Genomic DNA, 21,684 nt, shown 5'->3' on the forward strand with positions numbered 1-21,684 from the left:
CTTTGCCTAATGGTAGGGCCAGCCCTGGTTGTGTTTGATATTTTATTTATTTTTCTGCTCTGTGAACTTGGTGTCCATATCCCAAAGATTAACCTAGTGTCCGTGGCTATGGAAACACTCTGATATTCCTGTAGCAGAAGCAGGAAAAACCCATCTTACTGACAGCAGTGTGTAGAAAGATAAAATAAGCAACAAATGAACTGTTGCCAATGGTTTTCAGACTCACCCGACTGTCCCCTTTATGGTTTACATGTGGCACAAGTAGCCTGAGAACTTAGCTGGGCTTACTCCCAGGCAAGAATTTATAGGACTGAAGTTTTAGAGATACTTCTGGCTTTTCTGGTGGTTTTTTAAAACTACAAACTGAGCATTATAGATGAAGCTCTCATCTAACTTCTGTCCAAGATTTCTCAGTCCTTTTTCTTTTACAGTTCACACTGCTACAAGCTATGGTCAGTAACTGCCAGTTCCTATTATCTTCAGGAAGATGGCTCCTTACACTTGAGATAAAGCCTTTAGTCTGTGGTGATTTATCTGGAAAAGACTATGTAAGAATAATAAAAAAGAGCAACGATAATTATGATTAGGCCCATAGTGACTGAAAAAAATCATTACTTGTAAACTAACACTACTTAATGACAGATAATATTATTTTTAGAAACAAAGAAAATATCCATTTAGAAATAACAAGAAGCATAAAAGCTACTTCAGATTACTTTTTCTGCTACTCATTATCAGTTGCTGGTGTTTTCCATATTCTTTTTTTAAAAAACCCTATAAAGGCAAAATATAAAGATTCAGATTCACAATATTATGTGAATGATATAAGGATATTGACTTTTAAGCAAACTCCAGTCCTAACCCTGGATCTGCTAGCTGGTCTGGGGAGCAGTTTGGGATGAATTGGAGGCACTTATCTCCATGCATGGAAGAGCTTCTCTGGCAAATGAGCACATCTGCTTAACAACAACAACAACAACAACAATAATAATATGACTGTGAGCATAGATCTATTGCTGGTGGGTTTTTGACCAGCCATCAGTAGGTCCTAACACTGGGCCCGATTCTGGGGATGGGGCATGATAGCAGTGGCTTTGGATACACTGGATCTAAGCCCCTTCATTCCTCATAGAAGCCCCAGAATAGCCTCCCTCTTCGTATGCTTGTGTAACTAATTCTACCCCCTATCTAAGGCAGGAATACATTTAGTCCCCTCCTGCCCTGGCCAGCAGAAGTTGGCAGAGCTTTGGAAGAGGCAGTTAATCCACCAGTTCCACCCCATCCCACATAAAATCATGTTGTAAATCTGTTCCGCCTCTCCACTTGTTTGTCAGATATAGTTATGGCAAATGCCACACGAATTTCTGAGAATCACATGCCACAAAGTCCTGGTCCAGTGCCACTGCATGATGCCCAGAACCACAGAGTTTGTCTACTCTAAGTAAAACATATCTGATTACCACGTATAAAGAGGTCCCCCTTTCACATTTTAAAATGGTTTTAAACTCACAATTCTGGGTGTGGTAGTCACTGAGGGGAAGAGTTGCATTAATTATTTTTATCTTGCCATCTGTGAGCGTCTGATGCAAGAGGGCACCAGGGTCACGATGACTGTGCAGAAATTCATTGTCAACCAACATGGATGCCTTCTAGTGCTGGGAAGGATGCCCCTAGGCCCTGATGGGCGCTAAGCAATATCTGCGTTCCTGTAGCCAGGCCTTTTTGTGTAAAAATAGTTTGACATTTTTCTAATGGCCCCCACTGTGATGAAGATTGTGGATTGCAACACCTATGCGTTCCTGGGTGCAGCTTGCTGGTTCAAGGCTGGCCCATGGCATCCAGAAACAGCCTAAAGTTTCCCTAGTTGGGGTTCTAACGGGGTGGGGGCAGTACTACACAGCAGGGTTTGTTTTTAGCTTGTTTATTCAACTTCCTATTGCAACTGAGGAGGTTGTCACCCTGGATTTGGATATGTCAGTCCTTGATGGATTTATTGGGGTGTTGAGTATTCACCCTCCCTATGTTATCACTCCTTTCTTTTCATTGCCTATTGCCTAGAAGGAGCATTTCTAACTCTGTGGTAATAATATCGGGAGGAAGATCCTTTCTATCTTAATAAAAGCAACCCCAAGCACTCTGGCATGCAGTAGATTTTCCATTTTTTGCTAAATCTGGAAGAGAAGAGCACTTTAAGGACAGTATCTTTCTTGTTCAGAAAGGTGCTTAATAACGCTTGCATAGAAGAAGTTCATATTAACCTCCTTGCCGACAAGACCTTTCCCTGATGGATGAAATGAAGCATTGTGTGATGGCAGCTGCCAGTCTTGTTATCTCTCCCCTACCATCACCCCCCCCCCCCGCATAGTTTTCCCAGCCTTTAAAACCAGGACAGGGAGAAGAGTGGATTGCAATTCAACATAGCACAGCACTGACTGTTTCCAGCTAGTCGGTGCAGTGTTAGCCTTGTTTCCTGTAATCAGGGAAGATGTAGCCATGGTGCTGCCTCTGGAAAAACAAATGACTAGGCTGATTTGATATTTGTGATGTAGTAAAGCTTTTAAAAAGAAAGCAAGAAAGGGAGCCAAAATGTCGATTAATCAGAGTCTGCAGTGCTGAATGTAAGTGAACTGCCATAGGTACTTCTTAAACCCAGACAGTGACGTGGGAGATCCTCTTGGCTGTGTCTATTGGATGGCTTCAAAGTGCTGGTTGCAGCCCTTTCCCAAACATCTTGGGCCCTGCAGACATTACAGAATGTCTTCGCTATATCACCGCTTCCCTCTGATTGTGGGATTGATGTCTCTTTTGTATGCCATCTTTCCCTAAAGTAAGAACAGTTTGGGCACAGAGAAGAGCTTCATCAGTAGAATCCTTTGCTTGGAGAGACTTACCAACCCAATTCCCTCTTTTCCTTCCTCCTATGAAAATACAGTATTTACATTCTCAAAGGATTTTCCTAGTGTCTGAATTGTTGGACATTTAATCTTTTTGGTTGCTGTTTCTTTTCCTTTTTGTTAGGATTGTTTACACACACACACACACACACACACACACATTTTACCTGTTTTAATTGTGGTAGAAAGCACCATTTTGTAATTTGCTTCATGTACTACGTATTGGAACCAAAAAACACCTAACAAATAAATGCATGCAAATTATGGAGTGGCCACTTAGGATTTCATGGGGTGGCAGCTGCATCCTTGTGGGGAACCAGTCCTCTCTGGTGAGCAGCCATGCAGCAAAGCTGGCTTTATTGCTCCTTTTTCTATCCACGCATTTCCATATACTGTAGTTGCCATGCATGGTCAGACTAGTTTTCATCACAAGGCTACTCATGCTGAACTAGGCCTACCTGGCCTATGGACCAGTTGCCAATTTGATGCCAGAAATGGTTGTTTAAATGCAAGAGAGAAAGGAGAAATCAGATTTAAATAATGTCCTCAAGTGAGGCATTATTTTCATTCAGTGTGCATGATGAACATGAGAAGAGTCATTAGATCAGACCAAAGGCCTACATAGTCCAGCATCTCAGAGCTGAGCAAATGCCTCTTCCCATAGATAGAGGTGCCATGCACCAAGATGGCAACCTCTCAACACTAGGACAGAATTGCTAGATCTTGGAGAGAATGTCAAATCCATAAGAAAGGGGTCAGTTCCAGAGCTCTATTGTTAAAATGTTAGCAATCAGAGAATACAAATAGGCTGTTTATGTGAATTAAAAAAAAGATAATCATGAAAAGCAGCCTCTGCAGTGGCAAACAAAATAAGAACCCATCACCAATCATTATTATATATTAAATTTGTATACCACCCTTCATCTGAAGATCACAGGACAGTTCACAACATAAAGAAGTGCCAAAGTTGCTTGTAAAGCTGTTTCTCAAAAGAAGCGTGACCTACAAAATCATAGCTCAGCTGCTGCTTGTGTCTACTCCCATTCACACTGTGTGAAACCCAGTTTTTCGAATACTTCTTTAAAAAGTGATGTTGAATTGTGAATTCAAGAAGGCCTTCTCTAATTTTTCAAAGGGTGCTTTTTTTCTTTTTACGGCCCTTGCTTTTGCTGCTGTTGACTGATGTTCTGAGGAAGAAAGGGGGGAAGCAATGCCAGCCGATTGTCCTCCTCTGCTTTTCATTCACCCCCATCCCATCTTTTCTGGGCTGGCCCGAGAGTTTGGGGAAGCAGCTTCTTTGCCATGACCATCCTCTCCATGCTGCTGCAGCCTCTCAGGAATGCCATTTGGCTACCCATAGATCAGGTCAACTTTGTAGCATGTCAACTGCTTGCCTTGCTTGCTGCTACTTGGTTTTGAACTTACCTTCATTCAAGCAAACCTAGTCTATTTATAAGGCTTGTTGTTGCAACCCTTTGGACACCTTAATTTTGTAATTTATTACACAAAGTGGAATTTCCTACTATATTATGGTCATTATAGGATTGGAAAATATGCACAAAACACAATGTGTAGGCAGTATCTAACACCAAGAAGACAAACTATGATAGCCAATGGTAGATGCTGGAGGTGCAGATTACAGAATGCAGACACTGCCACTGACGGTTATCTACATAAAAGATAGCTAAGTTGACAGGATGTGGTGTTCTTAAGGAGGTTCTGCTTGAAATTAAGCATGTGTCCCTATGCTCTAGTTTGGGCAACTTTTTTTGTTCACCTTGGCACTTGGTGGCTCAGTCGTTATTAACTCAGATCTCAGGAGAAGCTCCGTTCCATATTCTGTTGCTCACACAAGTAAAATCAGAAAGTGCAAGGAGTCTAGCTTTTTCCATCACTACCCCAATACTATGGAATGTCCTTTTTGAGGAGATCCACCTGACTACTTCCCTGATGTCATTCCACTAACAAATAATAACGTCCTTGTTACTCCTAGTGACTGAGCAGAATTCATTCTGCCACTCTGTTTGGGAGTATTGGTTACTGTTTGGGAGTATTATCATTTATAATACTCCCAAATAGGAGTTTGGGAGTATAGCAGTTATCATTAATTTCAGTTGATTTTAAAATTACTCCATGAAGAGCTGTTTTTAAAACTTATCCTGTGAAAGGCTCCAGGCAGAGAGTGTGATTTATAGATAGACTTATTTTATAGTGCCAGATGCCCACCCAAAATTCTGCTGTGCTTGCATTCATAAAAAGGGTGCAGGCCGATGTGCTGCAAAGTTTATTTTCTTCTAGCAGCAAAGCTCTATTGGAGAGGGTAGCAGGAGTGCTTACTTGGCTCTGTTTTATAGCCGTGCCCAAGATAACTCTGTTCCTTCCCAGGTGCCATAGATAGCTACTGCCTCTGCCTGTTTTGTTGCGCCTGTGATACAACTGCCCACCAGAAATCTAGCTAGACAAGATTCTGTATGCATTAAGGATCAGGAAGATCAGGAACACATGTGTATAGGTGCTGAATGAAGGAGGAACAGTTAGTTAATCAATTCATTAATTTCATAAAATGTATATATATACCAGTTGAGGAAAATATTCTTTGTCTTTAATAAATTATTGAAAACTGCTTTTTTATCTCTTGCACTTTCCTTTTGATGTTAATATTTACACACACACACACAATTTGGTACTTTCATCCTTAGGTAGATTACTTCATTGATTTTTTAACTTTTTGCCCTTCTTTCTCCCTTTACCAGTTGCAGGCAGAGTCCTGATGTTTTTATTTCTGTAGCGTGCCAAGCATATACTAGGCATTTTATAAATGAAAATAATTATGATAAGCAATTTTGATATCTCAAATCACCATCTGAATGCTAAATACTAAAGTTGCTTTCTGGGTACCTTCTGTCTCCTTTTTCTACATTTCTGTGTTTCAGCTCAAAAGCCGGAATGATCAAGAGAAAGAACTCAAAATACGAACTCCCTGTTTTAGAACAAGGCAGTCCCAATTTAAGTTAGGCAAATCCCCTTTCAGCCTTGTCTAACTCAAGGTCAAACTCTTTCTGTGGAGCTGTGCCCATGACATGACATATCCATGGCCAAAGAGAGGTTGCCCATAAATCCAAGTGGATGGGGACTTTCCTGAGCTATATGTTCAGGTCTGCCTAAATGTAGAGAATGTGAATTCTTTGTGCTCTGCTACCAGTTTTGACTCCATTCTACTCTTTCTATGCATCCTGATCCTAAGCAAATTTCTTAAATAGCATATATTCTTTGACTGGTATAGTTTGCAAATTCAGGAGTTTTCCTTCCCATGGGCCTAGCCATATGCCCATGCCTGGAAGCCGATGGGATAAGCGGAAATTGCTTTTCAACAACAATGATAGTGGCAGCATATTACCTTGCCCATAGATCTCCTCAAATTTCTTTCATAAGGATTTGGCAGCAGTAAATACCAATAAAAGGGAGCAGGGGAATTGGGATTGGGTCAAAGTTTATTCTTCACACTTCCATAAGATTTCCCCATATCTCATGCAGAGTTTTCTTATTCCTTTTAAATGAAAGTTTTGATTTGCAGTTTTTACAGAACTATGGGATCATTACAGGGAAGAGCTGCAGAAGGAGGCTCTAGAAAATAAAATTAGACAGACAAAAGAAGGGATGTGATATATTATTGTGGGATGGGGAGGAATGGAATATAATCTTCTCAAGTATAAGCAAGACTATATTTCATGTTCTATATTTCTAATTCAGACATGAGTGAGCAGGTAGTTTTAGTGCAGAAATTTGCCCTGCTGTTTGCTCCATGAATAATAACTTTGTTCTTTCTTCCTGATTAGATGTTCCAGATAAATAATAATGGCAGCTATTATACCTATGAATATCTGCCAGTATTATATTTCTCAAAATGTCAAATAAGGAGGCAAGAACAAAGTTATACTTCAGTGGAAAATTCACAGTATGAACCTGTTCAGACCTAGGAAGACTGAGTGATTCTTTTTAAACAACAAAAGAAGTGGAATTCTTAAAATGCATCTTTTTCTGCATTCCAAGAGAGAATGAAATATGAGGGCAATATTCTGCTTATGTCATGTTATGTGGGGCATTTTCATTCAACCACATGGAATAGAAAAAATATTCAATAAATTGAAAATGTTATTTTGAGCTCAGATTTTTATTAGAAGCAAGCATCCACGATTCAGCTGAATGATAGAAAATAATAAAAGATAAGAGAGCTTTTAAAGAACAAGAACATACTTATGAGTAATATAAATAGCAGTTCTATGAATGAAATCCAAATGGTGCCTTTGTGCTTATGAAAGGGCTTTTGACCTGGCAGGTGTTTTTGCTAACAGAAGAATGGAGGAATTTTATGCAAGTTTTGCCTTCAACCCCCAACCTCCTGGCTTCAGTGCCCAGCAGACAGACTGGAGTGAAGCCCACAGGCTCAGTCCGGTCTGCCCACAGGGTAACCTGCCCATGATTGGACAATTTGTGGTCAGGCTGGGAAGAAAAGGAGGGATCCCCGGTGAGAGCTGGGAGGGACTGCTATCCTCTGTAGGTGGTGGGGTCTGAGTATTATTGCTATCATCATCATCATCACCACCACCACCATCTGGGTGGGAGGCTAGGAGTACTGATCAATGTCAAGTTACTTGAAGTAATTTTTAGTGAATTATGAGACTAAATTCCAAATGAACATGCATAGGATTTGGCTGTGTGGCTTAGATCTTATCTTCACTATAGCCTTACTAGGTAGTATACAAACAAGTGGCTTTTTCATAAGCTTCCATTACCTGACCAGTAACCAAAGGGGTTTGGTATACGTAGGCAGGTGTATTACATTTCTCTGTTGCACACAAAATCCAAATGGAGTGAATGTGACTCACCCCCAGATGGGAGCCACTGGTGTTAAACTAGCAGAGGACTGAGAATCATATGACACCAAAAGTGGGACAGTTGCATTTTGTAGTGAGAAAGCCACCTCCAGTGCTTGCAGAGTTCTAGAGTTTCAAACATCCTAATGAATTCCAACTCATCAGTTTCTTGCTGAAGACTAAGCTAGTAGCACCTATCTATAGCAAAAGGCAGAGATTCAAATCTGACTTATATGCTGATTTTTCTTCATTGCCAATGTTAACAAAAAGTGATTTTAGTCTCAATTTTTCTTTGGGAAGGTATGGAAAAGTGACTGGGCATCAGATACAACATTTCTACAAGGTGATTTGTTTGGTAGATGAACGAATGAAAATGGCTTGTTCCTGGTTGATATGTGGAGTAGCTTTTAAAATGCAGAGTGACACAAAGTCTGGGGGAGGGACCCTGGAAATAGTAAGATGTTTCAACAGTGGGAGCTTTCCCATTGTCCATTATTGCAGAATAGCAGAAATGGGGAATGTGTTGCACTCCAGATTTTGTTGGAAACCAACTCTCTCCAGCCTCAACCAGCATGGCCAGTGTTCAGGTACGATAGGAGCTGTTGTAGTCCAGTAATACCTGGAGTTCACAGCTTCTGTGTCTCTGCCATATAGTTTTGTCTGAACATTTACCAACTTTACAGTCTAGGATCAATTGCACCTGTCTAGGATCAATATGCCAGTTTTTAGCCTCTCTTATACTTACAGGTGTTAATGACTGTTGGTTTGTTCACTTAGTTACTTATGTTGTATCTTACCCTTCTGCCAAAATGGAGCACAGAGTGCAGCAACGATTATAAAGGGCCATAAAATACCAAAAACTGACAAGGCAAGAAACTGCTGAGGGTGGGGTGGGCAGACTGGTAATGTTGAATAGCGGGTCTACATACCATACTATGGGATTGCATGTAGTCACAGGCTACTGTAGGCCAGCATATGGGGTAGACAAGAGAATAAATATTGTCACCTTCACTAGCTGAAGGGAGATGCAATTACATTTGAAGCTGGAAAAACACAACTTGCAAACTGTGGCAGTGCATATAAACTGGCATGGAGAAAGTCGTAATAAAGCACTTTAAAACGTCAGCTTTCGCCAACCTGGTGCCCTCCAGATGTTTTGGACTACCATGCTGGGGCTGATGGGAGTTGTGATACAAAACATCTGGAGGGTATCAGCCTGGCAAAGGCTGGGAAATGTGATCTTGGTCTAAGGTACATTTTGCTAAGGAGGTATCACAATACACGATAAACAGTTCCAGAGTTTGGATAAATGACAGCATTAATTACCTTGATAGATGCTGAGCCGGAGGGATTTGAGAGGGGAGAATACCGCAGCAGGAAATCCTAGGCTGCCTTACTTACCAGCATCCACATTACAAGCAAACAGTAAACTCGGTTCAAGCAAAGACTTTTAAGTCTCACTTATTTCAGTGAGATAAATTTAAATGTGACCAACTTTCCCATTTAAATGAGACTTGCAGCATAATCTTATACATGTGCACTCTGATGCGATTCCTATGGAATTCGGTGTCTCTTTGCTCATTACTACAGTTTCCCCCTAAAAGCTTCACCTATGCTGTATCTTGCATGCTGTAAGGCTTACAATAACTGAATAATAGACTGCTACTAGTGATTATTATACTTGTATTTCAGATGGAGGAGGTGGGTAGAGTCTGGAATATGCCCATGTTCCTTCAGTGAGTTCATAGCTAACCACAGATTTGAACTGGAGTCTTTGCAGTTCACACTAAATGTCCTTTAATGCTTCTGCAGCTGTTACTCAGCTGCCTCGTCAAGTCTATGCCTAAGTAAACCAATGTGACATTCCCTGGCATTGTGGAAGCCCTTATAGTATATAACATGAAGACATGGCATTTATTTTACATGATTTTCTGTGTCCATTTTGCAAGTGGAAAACCTCTTATTACTTGATCAGATAAAGGTACAGCTTCATTCACAGCAGAAACAGCGGCATCAAACTGTAGTGTTGCATCAATTACAGTATTTATAACAAATGTGTATACCCTACTGGGATAGGTATTCTGAGAATATACAGTACATTATAGTGAAATCTATAAAATAATAAAGCAAGTTGAATTTAGATTATTTTTATTAAATTGGTATACCACCCTTCATCCGAAGATCACAGGGCACTTCAAAACAGAAAAATACAAAACAAGAACACAAAAAACAAAAGAAAAAACAAACCAATAACCCCCCTCCCACAATCACCTTTAAAAGGCCATAGAATGTTTAATTAGCAAAAGGTCTGATTATAGAGAAACTTTTTGCTTGGTGCCTAAAGATATGTAAGGAAGCTGCCAGGCAAGCCTCCCTGGGGTGAACATTCTACAAATGGGGAGCCACTGCGGAAAAGGCCTGTTCTTGTGTTGCCACCCTCTAGGCTTCTCAGGGATGGGACATACAAAGAAGGGCCTCAGGTGATGATCACAGGATCCAGGTTGGTTTATAAACAGACTGGTGGGCCTTGAGATATTGTCTTTGAGATCCTCAAAGAGCTAATGCACAATTCATTGACACGGAAGATAATACATGGTTTTATAACATACACACACCACAAAAAACACACACACTGCAGGTGAAAATACAGTGCAAATTGCGATATGTATTTTCCAATAAAATCTGGATGATGGCATTTTATAACAGAACAGGCATTGTGGATTCTTAGAACTGGATTACTTTCAAAGGGTCTCCCTAGTAATACAGTACTATTAGCAGTACAACAATAGTACGGATACTTTTTTCATGCTCTTTTCTTGAATAGCATGAGGTTGGCATACTTGCAGATAATAGCTAAATTGTATAGAAACCAATAGTAGTCATGGATTTATGGCTAGAAAATGGGTGACAAGATCCATAGATTTTTAACAAGGCCTCATCAACCTTGTTAAGTTCTCCCACCCCCCACAAAACACAACCAACTACCAACAGAATGGAGGGGTCATTTACATGGCATGGTTTTATTAAATAACTTTGCAGTAAATACCTGCTTTTGTATTATATTTTCTTGTATCGCAAAAGCCAGTGGAAAGACAAATAGCTTTGGCCCTTAAGAGGGGATGTCTTAAATTTAATAATATAATTTATGTAGTATTTAAACAGCAAGGATAGCGTGTCCCTTAAATGTCATGTCATATTTCTTTTGATTTTTTTTTTGGGGGGGGTGCTATAAAACTTACAATACTCTTTGATTATATACAGTAATAGAGTGGATGGGTGAACCAGAGACTACAGCATTCAGGCTATCCTATCACTGAGTGTAGTAAAAATACCACCCTCTAATAATTAGTGAGGCATATAATATAATATAATATAATATAATATAATATAATATAATATAATATAATATAATATAATAAATGGTAAGAGGAAAGGAGCTTCCAGATCTGGATCACTGTCGACACCTTGACCCTCTTTGTGCTGTGTCAATAGCTCACAGTGCACCAACAAGGCTCTTTCCATCCTTATGTAAGACAAATTACTCTGCTCTTTGCCTAACAGCTTCGTAGCTTCCCCTCGTCATATCTTATTAAATTATTGTGTCTCTGTTTGGTTTCAAAATTGCTTTGTTGTTTTAGTGGATGGTGCCAGATATTTTCAAAAGAATGATCTAGTGGTTTTTGTCTGAAATGATTCTCAGTCCAGTGATATTCCATAAACAAACTATAGACTATTCATTATGAACTTTCAAATAAGAGTTGATATTTATAAAATTTATGCCTTATGGGTGGTATATATTTGGAGTGTGGTAACCTCACAGGAACTGTCTGATGTGTCTTTGTGATGTTCTGTATGATCAGTTACATTGCATCTGTATTGCGTGTAGCTATAATTCTGAGATCTCTATATCTGTGAGTCTTGATATCCAACCTGGTTAGCCTTCCACTGACCTCTGTTTCCAGATAACTCTGTTCTGATCTATATTTCTGAGCCATGGGTCTGTTAAAGCAGTGCGATAGCAAGGCCATTGTCTCACTCCAGCACTTCTAAGCATTTTTCCTTTCGTCCCCACTGTGTGACACCTGCAATTCTACTTGTAAATGAGTTCTATAAAATATTAATGAACATATCAGATTGTCATGCCAGACATTCAACTTCTATTTGCAGTATTCTGCAAAGCAGCTTTGTAAAAAATGAAGTAAAAAAATGAAATGGGGCACAAATTCTCTCTCCCTCCCTCTCTCTATATATACATGATAGAAGTACAATTGTCTATGGTGCACATTCATTTTTTTTTGTCCTGCTGTCATTTCTTATGAATTTTATTTCGGAAGTGTTATAGTATTCTTGAACTACATATAGTAATGGGTTGGGTTTGTGAACCAAAGACCCAGATTATAGAACTTCCTCCCAAATGACATTTGGTTATCTTCTACGTTGTCCTCATTTAGATGCAAGGTGAAAACACCTGTTCCTGGGTTAGAGGGAGCGGCCTCTGGGTGCACATTGCAGTTCCCTTCTCCTCCTCCAACAATTAAATATATTTAAGAGGTCAGTAAAGTATGGTCTTACTTAACTGTGTACTTAATCTAAATCGAGGCGCTTCCATGCCATTTGAGAAAGGAGAAAATTAAAATTCAGCAAATGTCAGAAGATGCCAGTGTTACTATTTCTAATTCATACATTACATCTTATTGAAGCTTCTAAACAAGGTTAACACTTCTCTGGTTAAAAATTAGCCTTCTTGACAAGTTACACATTTCTTAAGTTGCTTTAAGGTCAGAAAGAAATGCGCAGGGGCAAACTTTGGTCTTCCATCTTTCAGCGACACCCTGTGTGAGACGAAAATCCCCCCCTCCCCGCCTTCCATTCTACTTAATTCACAGTTGCAGTACCCTGCAGCGCCCCCTAGGTTTGACGCCCAGTGCGATGGAACTGATCACACTGTCCTAAATCCGTCTCTGAAATACGTGTCTCTAGGATAGCAGCTCCTAGTAGCAAGCTTCTTTTTAATTATTTTTCTGGTTACGTAAGGAGCAAATAGGTTGAATGGAAAATAGTCTAAAAGAAAATCTAGCCAATAATTAATAATTAATAGAAGTATGATAATTCTTTTCATTACGGCTAACAATATATTCTTTCCTCATATTCAAAATGTTAATCCTGTATTCTCTGCAGATTATTTATGCAAAATAGTGTTTGATTATTGCAAAAGCCAGATCCCTTTGCTTTTGACAATGCAAAGTGATGTTTTTCTTTCTGTCAAGGTTTGTTGCTAAAAATAATTAAATTACTATTTACCCCCCCCCCTTTCCTACCCTTTGGTTAAAAAAATCAAAATTTAAAAAATGCACAACATTTTGACTTATTTCTTTGGGCTAATGTAACAGAAGTTTCAATCACTTATTTTAAGAAATTTTGGTAACTTGATCAAATGCTAGAGGACGCTTCTAGTACCAAGTCAAATCCTCTCCTGCTAAAAACATCAATGCAACAAATTTCCCAGTTAATTAATTAATATTGCAGGAATTGCATGTCTCTCAACTAAAAGTGAATTAAAGCTAGTCAGTTTGAAAGAGAGCTGTAAGTGAATAGAGGTAGAAACACATTACTTTTGCTCTAGTCAAAAAGGTTTTGCAGGTTTTTGAAACTAAACACCTGAAAGTTAGATGAGCAGAGCTCCCTCTTTTAAAATGCTCAAGCTCCTGAGAAAAACAAATTATTATTGGTCTTGGAGCCCTAACTACTCTGATCTTATATTATGTGGTTAATTTCTGTTTCCTGTTTATAGTTCACTGTGGGTATTCCATCATAATAACTATAATCAGTGTGTTTACAGAATCGCATGACTCTTTTGGTGTTTAGTTTCCAAAGGAATAGCCGGATTAGAAATGAAATGTATGAAATATAAATAGTTACAATTCAATTAGAGCCAGAATGTATGCAAAATAAGTAGTGTGATCCTTTACCATGGCAGTGACAGGTGATAAAATAATGGACTTGGAAATGCTGAGTTAATTAACATCTGCAGTTGGAAAGGAAACCACTGGCTGAATTCAGGCCCAAAGGAATAGAGTTGAACTTCTTGATGAATGGAAACTGAGCTGACGGGCTGCTGGTAGCAGACAAAAGCTTCTATTTAATATTAATGAAAGTTAATGGCATATAATCACTATTATCTTAGTGGGTTTTTTATCATCCTTAGTATGTGAGTATGGGACTTAGTTTGTATAGAACTAATGTTGTAATTATTTTTGCACATAATTATTTTTGCAATTATTTTAAAATCCAAGGAAGCAACTGCCTTCCATGCAGTTGCTATTATTTACCGTACTTCAATGGCTTACCTTGGTGTCTGAATTCCCAAAGATGATTATTCTCTTGAGTTAAATGTCAATTCATATTCTTGAACAACCTCTTAAGTGTCTTTTGTATTTGGATGCAGTTGCAAGAATATAGAGTCCAGAGACTCTGTAGCATATTAGTGGTGCTGCAAATGTTTTCAGACACAATTTGCCTCTCTTAGAAAATTGTACTGTCATTAGCAGTTGGGTAAAAGTGCAGTTTGACCTCTTCAAGACTGAACCTTTAATGTGAATTGTAGCATTGTCTGTTTCTAGGCTAAGAGATTTGTGTTCTTTCTGCTGTATCTCCAGAGCACGCTAGTGCAATAGGCTAGTGTGGAGACACCAGCTTGGCCAAGATCATTCAGGGACATCCAAAGCAAGTGCTTTATCGACTGTAGTATCGTGGTCTCTCTTTCATTTCTGAAAACTACTTGGGCAATTGATTAAATTGCATAGGAAAATTATGAAATTGTCCCAGACTGAAAAACTGTTCTCTCAGTCAGTGTCCAGTCATCATTTCTTGGAAGCTGGTCCAAACCTATACAATCTTGTATGTTATGAAAGAAACATTGAATTTTATTTGAGAAATAACATAAAGAGACCATAGTACTTGAATTTGGCAGTTTATCTAGCTGTTCATTTAGTTCTTCAAACAGTGCTGTAACTGAGGCAGATTGTGGAAAGACCATGTCTCTTCTGGAAAAAGTATCTCTTAGATTCTTTCAGTTCCATTTATTGAAGCTCTTTGTGTTTCTTGCTGCCTAATTGGTATTTGTAGCCAGGCATTGCTGTATCATATATAGTTGTGTTATTTATTTAAAATATTTTAATTTTATATTTCTGTTAAAATATCCAAAGCAGTTCTTAAAGGCAATGTATCAGAAAAAAACAGTGTAATACAATTTGAAACAGCAGCACCAGCAAAGGAAACAGTTGAAAATCAGAGTGCTCTGACAAAATCCCTTTAAACATTGTTCCCTGTCCCTGATATCCAGTTTCAGTTCTTCAGATAAAATGCAGCGGTGGGAGGGTGGTGGCTCTACCCTACCACATGGGAGCCAGTGTGGTGTAGTGGTTAAGAGCGGTAGACTCATAATCTGGTGAACTGGGTTCGCTTCCCCGCTCCTCCACATGCAGCTGCTGGGTGACCTTGGGCTACTCACACTTCTTTGAAGTCTCTCAGCCCCACTCACCTCACAGAGTGTTTGTTGTGGGGGAGGAGAATGTTAGCTGCTTTGAGACTCCTTAGGATAGTGATAAAGCGGGATATCAAATCCAAACTCTTCGTCTTCCTTCCCTAATGATCTGAGTTGCAGTCCAACAACATCTGGATTGCTACAAGGTACCCTTCTTTGGCATGCCAAATATCTGCAAAGACTAAGCAATTCTGGGACTGGCAGTTCTTTAAAGAGCATGTCACATAGACGTGTATCTTCAGACCTTTAGAAGTGGGGCAAGTGAATATGGTGTGGGGTATTTTGATAATATGATAATATGAAATGTAAAAAACCAAGACAAAAATACATTTTCATGGTATTTGCATATGAAATGATGTCTGAGTTTAGGGATATACCACCTGGGCATAAAAAAAACTTCACTGTTCATTACCTTATAGCTTAGCTGCACATTATCTTACCTCAAATAAACAGGTGGGCTCATTTCTTCTGAGTTAAATGTTGATCGATGTGTTCTGATAACATGGCCGGTTTTGGTAGTTTTACGTGGTTCCCCAACTATGAAATACCCACCCTGATGAGGTTTACCAACATGGTTTGTTTTTAGTTACCAGACTAAAACCTTCCTGTTTGTTTTTATCTTTTTTTTCCTGCAACATGTTTGCTGATGTTTTCTCTGGGTGTTGCATTTTAATTTTTGTCCTGATATCCTTATACAGAACTAGATTTATGTGTTTGTGTGTGTGTGTGTGTGTGTGTATCTATCTATCTCTCTATCTAAATATATATTTAAATATACTACCTGACAACTTTATTTTTTATATAAAAATACTTACATAAGGGTTAGGCTAAGGCTTTATCTGTGGTTTCCTTTTTGTAAATGGTTTGGTTGGTCATTCTATGCCAGTCTTCCCCAAACTGGTGCCTTTACATTAAATATAATATTTTATTTAATATTGTTGCATTCCATCCCTATCTCTGAGCAGTGCAAGATTCCAGGCACTTACCCAGGGTCCAGTTTCATCCAAATGAGGGACAGCAGAGACTGTAGTGTCTTTAGGATAAATGGTTTATTCACATATATATACAGCCTGAGCCTACGGTGGGGGAGCTCATAGCATTAGCACCCCAGAAGGTATTGCTTCTCCCATAGTCACAGCCTTGGATTCAAGCAGAAATCAAGCATGTCTCCCATTCTCAGGCTTCTGCCTGCTTCTAACCCAGCTCTCTCTCACACTTGTCCTGGACTTTGTTCTTCTCATTACCAGCCAGCAGAGGAAGCCCCCCCCCCCCAACTTCCTTTCTTATACTAATGGCCCATACTTATACTAAAAGTCAGTTACCAAGAAGCTGGCTTGGCTAATTCAACAATGGAGTCCACCTTTAGATTGTAACCCTTGCTGGGTTGAGGAATTAGAAGGGACTCAGACATACAGCCTAACCCTCCCCCTCCAACTCACAACACTATGTATTATATTTTTAGATATACATATAGAATGTTTTATTCCCCCACCTGAAAGCCAGAATAGGCTGTTGCTGCCTATGGCAAACCTGGATTTGTAATATATGAAATAGCTCATTGTCGGATGAGGATGACTGCTCAATGTATTTTTCCCCCCAATAGTCATGACTAAGCACCCTTTTTATAGGCAGTGCTTATGACATCAGATTACTTTGCTCTCCCTCACCTCTCAATCCTCCAGAATCACTTGTGCTGATGACACGCTTTCCCCCAGCAACATGACAGAGTTGCACAGGCTCTACTCTCTCTAAAGATACTGGCAGGAAATGTGGGAGTGTTTTTGCAGCAAGGTGATTATTAGCTTGGCCTCTGGAGCTTAAATGAGCAGGTATCACTGTAGCAACGAGTTTGGAGGTATAACAGCCATTCCATTCTGACTTACATAATGCTCACACAGAAATGCTTAAGAGTTTGCTTGGTGGACATTTCTCTCCCATATCTAAGGATAGACTAGTGGTCTAGATATTTGCAGCACCAGGGATATTTTATGGAATAGGATGCAGGCCTAAACGCTAGTGAAGAGGAAGTATTGAATGAAGCAGGGACTGGATAAGAGCAGCTACAAACCACTTTAATTTCAAAGAGTGCTATCCACACACACACACACACACACACACACACACACACAGTATCGCAGACCTGGAGGATATTATTGCTTTATTAAAGTATAGAGAACAGTTGCAGATCCTCCAAATGTTCCTATTTTCTAGGGACGTCCCTGAGTTCTGATTTGATCCCACAATGTCCCACTTATCCTTAGGATGTCCCTATTTTCATTGGAGAAATATTAGAGGGTATGGAGTTATCCGACTCCTGAATCATCTGAAGGCAATCCTATATAGGGAAGGGTTTTTTTAATGTTTAATATTTAATTATGTTATCATATACTGTGGTACCTCAGGTTAAGTACTTAATTCGTTCCAGAGGTCCATACTTAACCTTAAACTGTTCTTAACCTGAAGCACCACTTTAGCTAATGGGGCCTCTTTCTGTTGCCGCGCCGGCGGAACATGATTTCTGTTCTCATCCTGAAGCAAAGTTCTTAACCTGAAGCACTATTTCTGGGTTAGCAGAGTCTGTAACCTGAAGCGTATGTAACCCGAGGTACCACTGTATGTTGGAAGCTGCCCAGAGTGGCTGGGGCAACCTAGTAAGATTTGTGGGGTATAAATAGTAAAATTATCATTGTGGAATGGAATGTCTCTATTTTCATTGGAGAAATGTTGGAGGGTATGCAGTTGTAATTCAACAACTGGAGGGCCACAGGTGAAATGTGCTGAAAAATACAATTATTTCTGCTAGAGAAATTATGTTATTAGAACATAATTATAATTGTGGAAGCAAATAATGTAGCTTCTCCAGAGACGACTGGGGCATAGAGCGCATTTAATAGACTTTCATATCAGCAGAAGAAAACAATTGGATATTGCTGTATAGGCAGCCAATGGTTACAAATAATGTCAATGGTCCAAAAATGCTCTTGGTTTTATGCTTGGGGGGGGGCATGTTTCTAAATCAGGGGTAGGAACTTCAGGCCCACCAGCTGATCCACTGTTTCCCTGAAACCACACACAGATGTTAGTCAGGTGATGTCACTCCAATGAGCGGGTGATGACAGCTGTGATGGGTGGGGCAAACAAATCCCTGCAGAAAGCAGGCTTGAGCCACCTGCTCATCAGCTAATAGGTGGTGCTTTTAATCCTACCAGGTTTGGCTGTGTGTGCTAGTTCCCTGCGTTCACACAATCAACACCTGCAGACAGCAGGAGTGACCTCCATGTACAACAGCTGATGCATGGAGAAGTCAACCCTGCTCACTTTGACCACAGGAGGTTCCAAGTGCCCAACAGCCAGCTAGCTGTGCAGCATTTGGGAACCACTATGCAATGTGTTTTCACAGGTAGGCAATACATAGTGTAAGTCATAAAGATATGTAGTTCACAAGTGATTTCCCTGCTCACCTGTCAAAGTTAGCCCATGCAGTGTGGAGCCAAAAAGATTCCCCACCCCTGTTCTACATAAACACAACTGGAACATGCCACATGTTCCCTAAACAGCTTGCGAAACATGGCAAAAATATGCATTTCTCATGCCTTGAAATATCTGGCATTTATTTTCTTCTCTCAATTACTGTGTCACTTGTAATATAGCCTTAACTTATGTTACTTGAAAGTATGTTGCACTGATTTAGGATTGGAAAGAAATATGCTTTTATGTGTTTTTTTCTAACTTCAACTTTGTAATTTATGGAGCCGTAAATAGCATTTTATTCATTATGCCATAATATTTTTAAAGTTTCTATTAAATCTTCCAGCCTAAGTAACTCAGGCAAGCTTTTAAGAAATGTAAAGCTACCTAATTTGTTCAATTTATATTTTCCTTTTGTCTCCACAGGATTGAAAAAACGTACAAGGAAGGCCTTTGGAATACGGAAGAAAGAAAAGGACACTGATTCCACGTAAGTATTATTTATGTTTAAAGAAGTATTTCTGTATTACCATATGAAATATATCAAGGCAAAATAGACTATGGAGTATAGCACACCATGTAAAATTAAAAATAAAATATGAATTCTGTGTAAGTATTAATTTATATTAATTTATAGAAGAATTTCTATACCACCATATCATAAAATATATCAATGCAGTGTACACTAGAAAACATCATTTAAAGTTAAATAATAAAATAAGGATAATCAGTTCAGGTGACTGACTCATCAAAAATTAAACAACTGCAAAGGCCTGTCAGCACAAAAAATATTCAAGAGATGCATGGAAGTCAAAACCAAGGAAACCTGCTGAATCTCAGCTAGGGGAGTGTTTCACAGCATGGCTGTGGTGATTCTAAATTCCTGACCTAGTTGAAGCCAATCGGGACTGTGCAGCATGAGGGACAACTAATAGTGTTCCTCTTGAAGATTTCAGTGATTGGACTGGAATAAAAAGGCTCAGGTGGTCCTTAGGTTTGTAGAGTGGAAGAGCAAGGGGGATAATGCTGAATGGTTAACAAGATTACACCAGTAACTCATGAAATCTGCATTTTGACATGCACAATGGAAAACCAGTGAAGCAGTATCCAGTAATGCATACTTTAAAATACATAGCAACCTTACCCCTGCATGAGTGAGACAGCTGTCTGATATTGTGAGAATGACAATTTTGTGTGTTTCAAGTCATGGACGTTTTATAGGTGGCCTATATTTTGCCCCTTTAAAAAAGTCTTAGTGGCTATGCTTCATTCCTCAGAAACATAGTTCTCTGAAAAGCCTAGGAGTAGGCCGGAACTTTCTTGTTCTAATTGCATAGTATATCTAAACATGAGCCTTGACAGTAGGCAAAGGACATCTCTTAGAAAAGAAAACATTCTGACACTTTTTGTCTATGCAGAATTGTCCTGGCTTTTCAGCTATACTTCAGTGTCATGGTGATTGTTCACCAGCTGAGGTTTAGAACATAATGGGATTGGTGAATAGCTTTTGATGTTAAGCTGTTTTGTAACATGCGATGCTTAACCTTTCTGGATGATTGGGAGGGGGGGGGGTTGAACTATTTCAAGTGTTTTCCTGCCCTCTATTTTTATAGCACTTTTAGGGAGTGGGAGGTACAAATTGAACTATTCCCCCCCCCCTGAAAACAGCGTGGAAAAGGGGTGTCCTGGCTCCCAGTTGCTCAAGAACTGGAAAGAGGATTCTTTCCAAAAGCTTTAATGTTTAGATTGCTGTATACATAGGCAAATCTTCAGCTTAAGCCATAATAGGCAATACACACTATTATTCCTAGGTATAGTTAACACAAAAGGTTTGGACAGTTGATCTGACACTAACACACCCCCTTGCTATCTTTTATATAGGATTGGGATATGCTCAACTTAGTGCAGCAAAAATTTCTGCTCTTAAGCAATCAATCTCTCACTACACCCAGTAGGCAGAATAATCTGTTCCTCCTCCTTTAGCTCCTCCTGGAGGACAGGGGAGGTGTCTTTGCCTCCCCCTCCCCCGAGAGCTGGGTGGGGCTGGCAGAGGCAAGGCTACTCCTCATGTCTGAAAGCACCAGTTTAGGTGGAGCAATAGGCACCGTGAAAGATTCAGGGAAAGGCTCTAATGGCTATGGAGAGGGAAGCATGGCTTGTGGATCTTGTTGTGGAAATGGGTGAGGCAAGAGAGCAGGTTGAATTCCCTATCCCACTTGAGCCCTTTCCTGGGTCCTTGGCAAACCATCCATCTGTATTGTTCTGACTCAGCCAGCCCATGATGAGGGTGAGGGGGGGGGGGGAGAGAGAGAGAGAAAGAGAGAGAGTGGCCATACTGTCTTTGTCCCTGTGATTATTGCAGGTAAATTTGTCAGTTTCTTGGGTGGTTTGGGGATTTGTTTTTGTCAAATTCTTTTGGTGACCTGGGTGAAAGTGAACAACAACATTAGTTCCCGATAACCTATTTACAATCTTCCCCAAGTGTAGGGAGAAACAGTTATTGCCTCACCTTTAAAGGTGTGTGCCTCTACTGCAGCCCTAGCCTGTGAATGGGTTGCTTAGCAACAGGTGAAGGAGGTTGCTGAAACTATAGATTCATTTCAGCTGACAGAGAATCCACCTTCAGTGCCTGAAGTTGATCAGTGCTACAGCTCCATTTCTGGAACATGTGATATAATAAGGATAATGGTTCTCCTGAACAAGGGACAGATTCCTCACCACTAACTAAAACTAGCCTTTGTCCCATCTGAGATTAGAATCTTTGACTTTCTCAGCAGGTTTGAGTTCTGGCACTTCTCTGATTAAACATATGCCTCATTTACCTAAAAAATGTAATGCGTGTGCACAACAAACTCTTTGCAAGCATGGATGGACCCAATGTTCGTCATTCTCAAACTAGACCCAC

At 39.7% G+C, this 21,684-nt stretch overlaps 1 protein-coding gene across 26 annotated transcripts in view; it reads left to right on the forward strand.

The window, feature by feature from the left end:
- SGIP1 (SH3GL interacting endocytic adaptor 1) overlaps nucleotides 1-21,684 on the forward strand; it is a 148,791-nt gene that overhangs the window by 33,785 nt on the left and 93,322 nt on the right. For 24 of the 26 annotated variants that reach the window (XM_083742959.1, XM_083742982.1, XM_083742981.1 and 21 more), the window contains one exon: nucleotides 19,206-19,269. In XM_083742959.1, coding sequence (XP_083599085.1) covers nucleotides 19,206-19,269 — 64 coding nt within the window. Of the gene's footprint in view, nucleotides 1-18,539; nucleotides 18,712-19,205; nucleotides 19,270-21,684 lie in introns of those variants that run through there. The other 2 variants (XM_083742976.1, XM_083742979.1) reach the window with 2 other exon arrangements.

This window comes from Podarcis gaigeae, assembly GCF_964106915.1.
Source record: "Podarcis gaigeae genome assembly, chromosome: 6".
Lineage (NCBI taxonomy): Eukaryota > Metazoa > Chordata > Lepidosauria > Squamata > Lacertidae > Podarcis > Podarcis gaigeae.